This window comes from Arachis ipaensis, chromosome B10 (genome assembly GCF_000816755.2).
Source record: "Arachis ipaensis cultivar K30076 chromosome B10, Araip1.1, whole genome shotgun sequence".
Classification (NCBI taxonomy): domain Eukaryota; kingdom Viridiplantae; phylum Streptophyta; class Magnoliopsida; order Fabales; family Fabaceae; genus Arachis; species Arachis ipaensis.
In genome coordinates this window covers 135,884,335-135,897,291 of record NC_029794.2, presented here as the reverse complement: position 1 = coordinate 135,897,291, position 12,957 = coordinate 135,884,335, and the positions used below count along the sequence as shown (strand labels likewise).

Sequence of the window (12,957 nt, the reverse complement as noted above, 5' to 3'; positions counted from 1 at the left end):
TAGTGAAGCTATGATATTCAAAGATTGGCCTTTGGGATGGAGTAGTGCTCCCATTCTATCTAGACAATATGTTGCTCCCCCAGAATATTCTTGGGGATCACTCCATCTAAAGAGTCCTCCAGCTTTTTCTACAGTCCTAAAGCACTTGCAAGTAATAATCATACTTTTGTTTTGCTTTTTCTATTTGTAGAACTTATATTTTTGTTTACATATTTACATTGTTTCTCCCCAGGTAATCGGGGAAAATGGAGGTGAAGATACTCTTTCTCATTGGCCCATTGCTTCAGCAATGAACATTGAAGAATGTACCTGTGAAATTTTGAAATATTTGGACAAAATCTGGGGTTCCCTGTCTTCTTCAGGTGCTTCACTTTTCTCATAATTACGTTTGGGCTCAATGTAGATTAAACAATACGTTGTCTGTGTCTTTCATGCTGAAGTATGATAAACTACAGTTGATATTTAATACTACATTGCACTTGTGATTTTATGATAATATTTCAGGCTGAACTAATTGTCTCATTTTTTGTCTACTTTAATGCTTACAAAGGAAGTTGGAAACTCTTGAGCTGAGGCTCGTGGATTTCCAGTTTTAGAAATGAAGCTGCTCATAACGTTTCAGATACTGATAACTGATGTAGGAATTGAATGTGTTGGATTTGATCAAAATGGGTGGATCAAAGGCAAACCATCAATTTGTTTGTGATCCCAAAAAATATTAAAATAATACTAATAGAAGCCACACAAAGATAGGCAAGAAACAAGATGAATAGCGTGTATTATTCAAACTACAATGCTGATATCTGAATGATATCAGATTAGAAGAACCCCAAAAGCTAGCTCTAGTGGAAAGGAATGTCTTACACTTATAAACACCATATAGACCATATCCTTTCACACACAATCCACATTCATGCATCTTGACCTTTCTTGCTTACTTATTTTCAATATCACAATAGTCTTGGCCCAATTCCCCTTACACACACACACACACACACATCTATGAAGGGTCAGTCAATCTCAATATTCGAAGTCCTATTATGTTGAATAAAATTATGAACAATGCTAAATGCACTGTTGATTAAGTTGTTTTGCTGAAACTGGTGATATAATGACACCAAACTAAATGTATAAAAGCATAAAAGATGGTATTTACATTGTGAAATATGAATGCATATGATAATGAAATTAAAATCACTCGTGCATTTACAGATGTGGCAGAGCTACGGAAAGTGGCCTTTGTACCTGCTGCAAATGGAACACGCCTGGTGACTGCTGATGTTTTATTTGCTCGTTTAACTATTAATTTGTCTCCCTTTGCTTTTGAACTTCCTTCCGTATATCTCCCATTTGTGAAGATTCTTAAAGATTTGGGACTTCAGGAAATGCTAACACTTTCTGCTGCAAAAGATCTTCTCTTAAATCTTCAAAAAGCATGTGGATATCAGCATCTAAATCCAAATGAGCTCCGTGCTGTGATGGAAATTTTGAATTTTATTTGTGATCAGATTGTTGAGGGAAATTCATTTGATCGATCCAACTGGAAATCAGAAGCCATTGTACCTGATGATGGCTGTAGACTTGTTCATTCGGCTTCTTGTGTCTACGTTGATTCTTATGGTTCTCGATATGTCAAATGTATCGATACTTCCAGAATTAGATTTGTCCATGAGGATCTTCCCGAGAGAGTTTGTGTTGTTTTGGGAATCAAAAAATTGTCTGAAGTTGTCATAGAGGTAGCAACAATTCAGAATCTTTTCCCTGTGTTAAGATATCCTTCTCACCTGCTAGTAATCATTTTTTCTTATTTCTATGGTTTGTCTTGTATATGGCTTTTACTTACTGGAAGTTTCTGTTTGGACTTTCAGCAACTAGATGAGAATCACAAGTTGGAATCTTTGGGATCAATTAGATCTGTTTCACTGGGAACTGTCAAGCAGAAGTTATTAAGCAGATTTCTTCAAAGTGCTGTATGGACTGTTGTTAATAGCATGGACAGTCACATTCCTGGATTCAAAAGCCCTTCATTGGATGCAATAGAATGTTTATTGAACTCTTGTGCAGAAAAGCTGCAATTTGTTAAGCATCTCAAAACAAGGTTTTTCCTCATGCCCAATTTGGTAGATGTCACACGTGCAGCCAAAGATTTCATTATCCCGGAGTGGGAGAATGATTCTGCACATCAAACTCTCTATTTTATGAATCAATCAAAATCCTGTATTATAGTTGCTGAACCACCAACTTATATTTCCCTTTTTGATCTCATTGCTATTGTAGTAAGTCAGGTATTAGGGTCTCCTATTATATTGCCTATTGGATCCTTGTTTGTATGTCCTGAAGGATCTGAGATTTCAGTTGTTAATGTTTTAAACCTTTGCTCTGACAAGAAAGAAGTTGAACACATAAATGGAACCAGTCATTTTGTTGGCAAAGAAATATTGCCACAAGATGCTCGTCTTGTGCAGCTGCATCCGTTGAGGCCCTTCTACTCTGGTGAAATAGTGGCTTGGCGCTCTCAACAGGGAGACAAACTGAAATATGGTAAGGTTCCTGAGGATGTAAGGCCATCAGCAGGTCAAGCTCTGTACAGATTTAAGATTGAAGTTGCACCAGGGGTTACACAACTTTTCCTTTCATCACAAGTATTTTCATTTAAAAGTGTATCAGCAAGCAGTACCCTGCAAGAAGCATTGGTGCATGAAAGCCCAGTAGTATTTGACAGTAACAGGCCTCAAGATGGACTCCCGGAGAGTTCATCAAGGAGAGAAATCTACTCCCAGGTTCATCCCTCTGATCTTTTACTAATTAGGAGTTCTTTTTTTTTTTTGTGCTCTATGCATATCTTGTTAGTCCTGGCCTAGAAGTCTGTGTTCATATTGTGACATGCCTTCCGTTGCTTGTATGTCTGAATGACAAAGCTATGTGAACAGGCACAACCTCAGAAAGAAAAATCTGGCAGAGTTTCAGCTGGAGAACTGGTGCAGGCTGTGAATGAAATACTCTCAGCTGCTGGGATCAGTATGGATGTGGAGAAGCAGGCCCTTCTTCAGAGAACAATAAATTTGCAAGAAAATCTTAGAGAATCTCAGGCAGCACTTCTGCTGGAGCAGGTTGGTGTTTTTCATTCTTTTAGTAGTATTTTCTGAGTGAGTATCAAGTTAGGCTGTGTACATTATCCCCTTCCCCGGTCTCTATGTCAACGCACACATAGTACTTATGCACGGGGCTGCCCCTTTTATGTTCCGAGTGATCTGTGACTATGTGATGTGGAAAAAGGCTTAATTTTTTCCAAAGTGTTTATTATTGCTTGAATTGCAATATGATACTCACGATTTGATGTGATTCCCGGAGCCTGCCATATATACTGTATGATGAATCGCATGGAGCCATGCAATTGCATGGATTGTGTTTGGAGTAGCATTTGCAGTTTGCAATTTGCAATTTGTGGCTAGATGGGTCATGTGCTACTTGATTAGCTTAAAATACTGTTTTTTTAAACCTTCATTTTGCTGTGATTCAAGAGAGTCGTTTCCTGATCTTTAGCAAAGCTCATAAGTACTGGTTGAATTAAATCTGATCCAACTTTGAGATGACACGTCATAATGCAATGATTTGTACAGGAAAAGGTTGAAAAAGCAACAAAAGAAGCTGATACAGCAAAAGCAGCATGGGTTTGTCGGGTTTGTCTGAGTAATGAGGTTGATATAACTATAGTTCCTTGTGGTCACGTATTGTGTAGAAGATGTTCATCAGCAGTATCGAAGTGTCCCTTTTGTCGGCTTCAGGTCACGAAGGCTATCAGAATTTTCCGTCCATGAATCATTTGAGTATATTCTTCAAGTTCCGTTCCATTGGGGAACTTGGCTAACTCTTCACGTGGTGTATTCTCCCTATATATAGTTTGATAAGAGATTAATCAACTGTACATGTATATTCTGGACATTCATGTAAATAGTTTCATATTTGACCCCCCAATAAGAGGGTGCCTTTGATATAATTTTAAGGTTTTTTTGACGGAAAATAATACGCAAGTTGCATTAACCTTTTTAAGTAATGTTGTGTCTTTTGTATTTCTTTAGTTTAAAGTTTACGGTGTAAATAAAAGAAAAAAAAAAGTGGCCCAAATAAAATAATACATCTCATATTAACATTAACTAGAAAGAAATCCGCGCATTTGTGCTAACGGTAAATTAATGATAGTAGGTAATAAATATTAAAAATTGTTATATTTTGTAGAATTAAATTAAATATATAAACTAAAGTTAAATTTAAAAGGTATTTTATTTAAAATAATTTGTAATACAATAAATTTGGATATTAAAATTATATGTACAAAATGACATTTTTATTTGGTAGTTTGATTTTTGCATTTGTTTTAGTTGATAAACTTAGTCTTATGTGGCGTTCGTCCTTTTTTTTTATTGGTTGTTGTTAGAGTTGTTACTTTTTTCTTTCTATCGTAGGTATTTGTGAAGACATGTTTTTTATGAATTGTTGAGTTATATGCACTTTTTATTGTGTTGTTTGTTCTATCTTTGCAAATATGTTTTTTTTTTCAAAGATGTGTTTTGAATTTGTATGGTTTTCTTTCTCCTTAATCTTTTGATGGATATGTGATCTTCGTCTGATAATATTAGTGTTGGCGAAGTTGGTTCCTATAATCAATGAATAATTTAGATTAGAAATAAAATAATGTCTAAAATAAGTATTGGGTTAGTAATTAATAATTTGATAGATGAGATTATGAAAAGTATATAGAGTTATCTTATTATTGGATATTGTGGTGTTTGATTACATGTGCCACAAATGTAGTTATCTCATTTTTCATATGCTTTCTTCTTACACTTTTCACATTCAACATAGTTACCTCCATTGATTAAGTTTAAGATGTGTAGTTTGAAAATAATTTTTTTGTGCTAAATTTGATATTATTTGAAGGAATAGTGATAAGAGACTTATATAAGTAGTTCAAATAGTATGGAATTTAAATATTTGTAACATAAAATTTATTATGATTAATAATATTATTATGACATTTGTTATATGAATGTTTATTACATTGAATGAGTTATTTATAAAAATTAATAAATTAATTATTGGGGTTATAAATTGATTGTATTGTTTATAACAGGTAAGATATAATAAATATAGGGATATGGATTTAATGTCTTTGTAAGTTACAAATTTGGCTAGACATTATTAATTTCTAATTATTGTCATTAGTAATTATTGTATTGTTTTTTGTATATTTTTTTTCTGATTTTAAAATAATAGTTGATTTGGCAAAAATTGAGTGGTTGATTCTAAAATTTTGTTAAATAAGCGATGTTGCTGACATGACATTAATAGGAAAAAAAAGATATTTTAAAAGTAATGTGAATAAACTTATCCATTTACTTTTATATATTAAGGATAGAAGTTGATAATATTTTAGAGTTGATATTAATTATAAAATTATAAAGTGTTATATCATGTATATATCAAAAATCGATTATCAATTAACCATTATGTATAAAAATATGTATATGAAATCTTTTGTCTTATTATAAACAAGTTTGATTGTTTATTAATTGCAGGTTTAATTATTTTGTTATAGCAGGTTTGATTATTTTAGTTGGTGATCATTTAATTAGAAAAATATGAATTAATATATATATACACACACAATTAGGCAATAGTTGATTTTGTGGTTACGTTTTAGTTCACATGAAGTATTTATATCAAATTTCTCCTCAATATAGGATGAACATTGAGTTATATATATTATTGAAAAAAATTGCATAGCTAAAATTTTCGCATCTTATTAAATTATTGATGATGTGAGGTTATAAGAGAGCAAAAAATATTTTTCTTTTATCGTACTTTATTTACTTAGTTGCGTTTTTATACAGTAGTTTAGTTACTTTATGTGTTAACATTTTATAAAAGTATGATATATAAATTATTCATTTGCAATTTTGCATGTTAATTTTTAAAATTTATTTTTTTTGTTTGTCTCTCAATCCTTAATGATGAATCCATAAAATTTAGATAATAAAAGAGGTAAAAAATTTAATATATATAAAGTTTCTTATAATTTTCATAATATAATGTAAAGTTTAATAAAATAATGAAGGAAAAGTAAGTATATTCCAACAAGGTAAGTTGTCAAACTTCAGGGTTTGACTTTGATTACAAGGATAAGGCACTATAACATTTTTGTTCCATGGTCACGATTTTCTCTGTATGATCACGGTTTTTTAGGGTGACAAAAAAAAAACTATAGTCATGATTTTTTAAAAAAGAGTGGCTTAAAAAGGTCTATGGTCACGGTTTTGAAGGATGATCTAAAGGGGTCTATGGTCACAGTTTTTTACAGTGACAAAAAAGAGTCTATGGTCACGGTTTTTCAAAAAAGAATCACCTAAGAGGGTCTATGATCACGGTTTTCGGAGGTGACCTAAAAATTAGTGATTGAAACGAAGCAGTGTTTCGGTAGCATAAACACTTACAGTATTCCGGTGAAAGTGGGAATGAATCGAAGAAGGCAAGTGATTAATTTAGTTACCCAAGCATAGGTCGTAATTGTAACTATGTTATAAGTTGCATTCTAAGTTGTAACACCACATGAAGACATGATTATTATTGTCTTTTTTCAAGTTCAAGCAGCAGCCTTAATTAGTTTCGAAATTGCAGAATTAAAGTTTAATCAAATGCATGCATGCGCGGTCAATTTCTTTGACTAGTTAGTGTAAGCCGCCAGAAGCTAACAAGGAATGTAAAATGAATATAAAAGCAGGGTACAATATGGCTGCATATGATGACTTTTCCAGAAAGACGCATCAAATTTGCTTCAAAAACATATAGAAACAGTGCAACTTTATTACCTAATACTTACCAATGGAAAAGTCTAGGGGTCAACAACTTTTTCAAATTCTAATCAGCAAGTAACCAGCAAAGAAAAGTGAGCCATTGGATGAAATCTCACACCAATCTCATACCATTAAAATCATCATTAATAGCTATTTGATGGTTACAAATTACAAAAATTACTGGCCCTCTAGCACTGAGTCATCAGAATGCTATGACAATAGATCAATATAAATATGAGACCAAATTAATGCAAGGACAACACACATTATTATATTCACAAGACAAGTGAGAAAAGAAATTAAACAATGAGTTTGAGCTCCAAAGAGGAAGAAAACAATGCTTTCGTTTCAGCATTGGTACTTTGTTTTAGTCGGATCCAGTGACGGACCCAGAAAATTTATGGTAAGGGGGCAAAAATAATTCACATTATTATCAAAAGATATATTAATTTAAATTTAAAAAGAGCTCTTTTATAAAAGCATTACTACTCGCACTATCAGATTTCATAAGATAATAATAGAGATAAAAAACAGCATCTTATGAAATACTATATTCCAATTAATTGCTAAATTCATCAAACCAATCAGCATTAAATTTACCAAAAAAAGTCCCAAAATATGTTTGTAGAAAATTATATTCTCTTGGTTGACAATGATCTTTTCACAAATAAATTTGTCTAATTTCATCTCTGTCATTTATATCATAATTTAAAATTTTGGGTCGTTGTTCAGGATCAACTATGAAACTTTTTACATTGAATTTTAAAAACTTTTTTTTATTAGAAGAGACCAATGATAATGATTCTATGGTAGCTTTCTTTTGAAATATTTTTTCATTATTATTTCTAAAAATAAAAAATATATATTCTAAATTAGTAAATTGATCGATTCACTTTAGAAATTTATATGCAACATAATTATATATAATAGAATAGAATGAAAGATAAACAAATAAATAATAAGGATCACTAAATCAAAAATAAAATAAAATATATAAATTCATGAAGAGAATATAAAAATAGATTAATACCTAAACTATAATTGTTTGAATTAAAATTTGCAATCGAAAATATGAAAAGAGAAACAATAAAATTGAAAAAAAACATAAAATCATAGAGAGCTGTATAAAACAAAATAGAGAATTTAAAATTTACCTGTTGATGAAGACAAGATGACCACTAAACAAGGAATAGAAAAAAAATGTTGAAAATATGAAACTAAGAAGAGAGTTTAAGAGAATAAATGAGTGACGACTAGGATTTGAGAATGAGAGAAGACTAAATTTAATTAGGTTAACTCATAATCAAAATGATAGCAAGATAAAATGGATTCAAGGTTTTAAATAATTAGTTTAATTTATTTGTAATGGGATCATTTAAAATTTAAAATGGGGGCATATTATATATGTATATATTTTTTTTTGTTTAAAAAAATTAAATGAGAGTGGGGGCAAGTGCCCCCCCATGGTTCCATGTAGGTCCGTGCCTGGTCGGATCACTCCTGCAATCATAAATGCAGCCATTGATCTGAATCTGTTTGAGATCATACCATCAAAAGGGATCATGTCTGCCTCGGAAATTGCTTCAAAGCTTCCGATTAAAAAAGAAGACACTGATATGGTGGCAAAGAGGCTGGAGCGCATGCTGCCTTCACTGGCAAGCCACTCGCTTCTAGAATGCTCTATTCGCATTAACCAAGATGGCACCAAAGAAAGAGTTTATGCTCTCTCAAATGTTGGTGCCTACTTCAGATCCTCTCGTCATGAACATGAATATGGCGGCTCCTTGACTCCTCTCTCTGTTCTCTTCCATCGAGTATATGATGACCTTTGGTAATCTCATTTATCTAAACACATCATATCATATGCCAAATTTGGTAACTGTGAAAATACGTCTACGCTACATGTACACCAAAATCAACTATCAAAACCAACCGCCAGTATATACTATATACACAAAAATATTAGTAACCGATTTTAGTGTACAAATAGTATTTTTGGTAAAAATATGTTTTCTCTTAGTTTTTTTTTTTATTTAAACCCTCCACACTTGCTTTTTGTTTATATAGATTGGAAAAACCATTAATCCTAGGTTACCACAACACACCCACATTACACACTCATTCATACAACACTAAACTAGCGTTTGTTTTGAGGTATTGAGACAGAGACTGAAACTCAGTATCATGTTTGTTAGTTCAGAGACTAATACTAAAATTTCTGTCTCTGTTCCTAAAACTTCAGTATTTCAGTACCTCCAAAAAATAGGGACACAAGGGACTAAAATTTTTAGAGATGGAGATTGAAACTTTAATAACATTTTATACCTAAAATACTTTCATTTTAATTAATTAATTTCAATTTTATCCTTTGTGCAAATTAAATTAGAGTTTCATTCTTGTTTCAATTCCTGTCTCCCATTTTTCACCAAACACAATACTGAGATTTATTTTAATCTCTGTTTTTTAGTCTCTGTCTCTCAGTCTCAGTCTTTTCTCTCCACGAAACGCTACCTAAAGAATTCATATTAATATTCGGCACATTCGCCAAAGTTCGAACCCAGGTGCAGCATATTAACTTATTAAGGGGCATACTTAAGCTAGGGCCTCAGCTGCACATTATTTCAAGTCTTAACTTTTCTTCTTGCAGGAAGGACGCAAAAGATGCAATTTTGGACCCAAATAACAATCATTTTGAAAGGGTTTATGGAATGCCAATGTTCGAATATTTGAAGACAAACAAAGAAATTAGCCATGTTTTTGACCAAACAATGGCCCAATCTGGCCCACTGGGAATGAAAAGGATCATAAGCCTATACAAAGGTTTTGAGGGAGTGACAACATTGGTTGATGTAGGAGGTGGAATAGGACAAACCTTAAACTTGATCATTTCTGCGTTTCCTTCCATTAAAGGAATTAATTTTGATATGCCTCATGTTGTGAAAAACGCACCATCATATCTAGGTATATACACATAGTTTCTGTCAGGCTTAATTATTTTATTTATAGCTTTTAAATTTTAATAATCAACTAAAGGACCTAATTCAATCTAATATCTACTAAGTATTAACACACTAATTTTTGCATAAAGGGATTGAGCACGTTGGAGGAGACATGTTCGAAAGTGTTCCAAAGGGTGATGCCATTATGCTAAAGGTTTGGTCCCTACCTGAATTCAGGCTAATTTTTTTTTTTTGTTATGGAAATAAAAGTGGTGATATACTTTAATATTGTAATTTTTGGTGTTTTTCAAAATTGTAGAAGTACACAAATTCCTGGGTCCGATTTCTGTACTTAAAATTTTTTAATTTTTTTTAACACAAATCCCTGGGATCGATTTGTGTACCTCTCAGAAATTCCTGGGTCCAATTTGTGTATCTCTCAGAAATCAGTCGGTCCGATTTTTGTACCTCTAGAAATCGGACGGTCCGATTTATGTACCTCTAACAAATCGGACGGTCCGATTTCTGCTTCTCTAGTTAAACGATCCCACATTTAAGTATAACACCCCAACAATCCACATTTAAGAAAAACACCACTAATTCCCTGAATTCATCAAATTTTTTTTATACAACATAATATATAGATGATGTGATATAGATTTTGTTTTATATTTGGGTTTCCAGCATGTATGTCATAATTGGTCAGATGAAGAATGCGTCAAATTCCTAAGAAACTGCCACGAAGCGTTGCCACAACATGGAAAGGTGATTGTTTTGGACTTCATAATGCCAGAAATCCCGAATTCAAGCAATTCATCAAAACATATTTGTGATGTGGACTACCTCATGTTTATAATTAATGGCGGAAAGGAACGAACCCAGAAAGAATTTGAGAGGCTATGCATCAACTCTGGATTTTCTAGATTCCAAGTTGCTTGCACTACTTCCTTAACTACGTTTGCAGTCATAGAATTTTACAAATAAATATTTTGAATATTTTTTTTTCTTTTTTGGTTTTAATTTAATTTGCTCCACCTTCTTGCTTCTTAGCTCTTGTGCACTTTTCTTTTATCTTCGTCACATATCATATATTGTGAGCAATTTACTATTTATGGAATAAGGATTGCGTCTATTTTTTTTTTATACCAAAGATATGAAATTCGAATCTGCAATCTCTTAATTGAGTATGAGGAGACTATGTTATTTGAGCTATTACTCATTGGCGAGTATTGCGTCTACTTATGTGATAATAATGTTGTACGCTTATTACATTATATGATTATAGTTGATTTTACTTTCATTTTTCATATACATGTATGTACTTTAAGATGTATACATACATGAGTTATTTTTTGGATTTTGAAAAATGAGTTACTTTAGTTGCTAGCAAAATTAAATTAATTTCTGTTTTGATTCCATTAAATTAATGTTGACGCATTGTATCAAGGAGGATGCTCTCCTAAAGACACGTAAAACGTCTTTTTGTAAAGACATTTATGTGTCGCATTATTATTAGACGTATTAATGAATCGATTATTTTTTAATTTCTTAACAAATTAGAATAAAACTGATTTTTTATAATAATAACAAAAAACTCAATTGTTATCAGATCCAGTCGAATCGACCAATTTATAAAACCCATTGGATCCTGATTTTTTTTGTTTTTTTGTTTAAACAAAAATCGGGGATATATTTGTCTTTTTATCAAAAAATTTAAACATGATTCGGTTTAAATTGTGTAAATCGATCGGATCAAATCGGGTCTAATAATTATAATGTGGATAATTGGGTTTATTATTATTGTTATAATAAACCGATTTTGTTCTGATTTATTAAAAAATAAATTATTAACCGATTTAATAAAGATGTCTAATAATATCATGTCACATGTAAATGTCTTAAAAAAAAGATATTTTTAATATCTTTATGGAAGTGATCTCCTTGTATTAAATTATCCATAAGACATTTTTTTGTAAGTTAGTTATATTTATCTTTCTCTAATAAAATCGTCTAAAAATTTTAATTGTTTTAACTTATTTTAAAATTTAAAATCAATTTAATAATTAGTATAAATAGATATCATTGTTCTCTCATAAAACAAGAACAACAACAATAATTTTATCTTTATCTTTTTTTTTCTCGTTCTTTTATAATTTTATTACCATGATTTATTAATGTGTCAAAAATTGACATGTGATATGTCATTTGGCTTTTAAGATAACAACAATCTATGAAAATACAAATGAAAACTTTAAAAACAAAGTATCAAGGTATTTTAACTAGACTATACATCACACCTATTATTACACATCTCATCTACATAAAAACAATAATGCAGGCCTCTATTATAATATTCCTTCGTGATTGTCATAAAGAGAGCATCCCAAAATACATTTTAAACATCTAAAAATAACTTTAAAAATTAAATAATTTAACATATATTTGGTGTGCGTTTTATTTTTGTCTCCAATTTTTGTTTGCTTTTTATTAAAAGTCTTGTTGTTTTATAAGAGAAAAGAGACGATAGTAAAAATAATGAGATCATCTTTTATTAGAAAATTAAATCAAGAATATTCAAGAGAGTAATACAATTAAAATATACTAAAATATCGAAGAAGTTCAAAATCAAATTGAATTGGAATTGAATGGAAGTTACACTCGTCACTTTCATACTAGAAGAATCATGAAGTGTATTGGAAGCTTCAAGATTGATGACTAAGCTTAATAAAGAATTTTTAAGATGTGCTAGAAATTACAAGAAGTTACTTATTTGAATAGTCAAAGTAAGAAGCAAAATTGGATAAGTATGTGTATTAAGAAGTTAGTAGAATCAGGAACGGACATAAGGGAGCGAGTGGAGACCTCGACCCCAATTTTTTTTAAAATAATTAATAGTAATAAGTTATTATGTATAATTTAATTTTAAAAATAAGTTATTTAGCTCAATTATGTTTATATTCAACTCTTTTAATTAATTATTAGGACACCGTCCAATAATTTAATTAATCTTTGACAAAGTGTTCAATAATTAATCAACATATACATATGCATGTCAATTTCACCCAACAGTTACAGCACCAACAAGCTAAGTGAATGTTTCAACGTTCAACGTTCAACGTTCAACTAACGGGATATATATTTATAAAAAAAAATATTATTTAATTTGT

The 12,957-nt window shown here is 31.1% G+C and overlaps 2 protein-coding genes across 2 annotated transcripts in view; both read left to right on the top strand.

Moving 5' to 3' along the window:
- LOC107621171 (sacsin) overlaps positions 1–4,054 on the top strand; it is a 24,739-nt gene extending 20,685 nt beyond the window's left edge. The window contains 6 exon segments of the mRNA XM_021114757.1: positions 4–151; positions 233–362; positions 1,213–1,736; positions 1,869–2,780; positions 2,931–3,110; positions 3,621–4,054. Coding sequence (XP_020970416.1) covers positions 4–151; positions 233–362; positions 1,213–1,736; positions 1,869–2,780; positions 2,931–3,110; positions 3,621–3,818 — 2,092 coding nt within the window. The 3' untranslated portion in view covers positions 3,819–4,054.
- LOC107621172 (isoliquiritigenin 2'-O-methyltransferase-like) lies at positions 7,081–10,932 on the top strand. The gene is made up of 5 exons (XM_021113867.1): positions 7,081–7,221; positions 8,340–8,682; positions 9,499–9,812; positions 9,940–10,004; positions 10,475–10,932. The coding sequence occupies exons 1-5, from the start codon at positions 7,158–7,160 to the stop codon at positions 10,772–10,774; spliced, it is 1,086 nt and encodes a 361-aa protein (XP_020969526.1). The 5' UTR covers positions 7,081–7,157; the 3' UTR covers positions 10,775–10,932.

What these genes read in the sequence shown, in the direction of transcription:
- LOC107621172 (XM_021113867.1), top strand. Translation starts at nt 7,158, where the DNA reads ATGAGTTTGAGCTCCAAAGAGGAAGAAAACAATGCTTTCGTTTCAGCA. An exon ending in AGCATTGGTACTTTGTTTTA is followed by an intron (nt 7,222 to 8,339) that starts GTCGGATCCAGT and finishes GGTCCGTGCCTG; the next exon opens with GTCGGATCACTCCTGCAATC. An exon ending in GTGATGCCATTATGCTAAAG is followed by an intron (nt 10,005 to 10,474) that starts GTTTGGTCCCTA and finishes TTGGGTTTCCAG; the next exon opens with CATGTATGTCATAATTGGTC.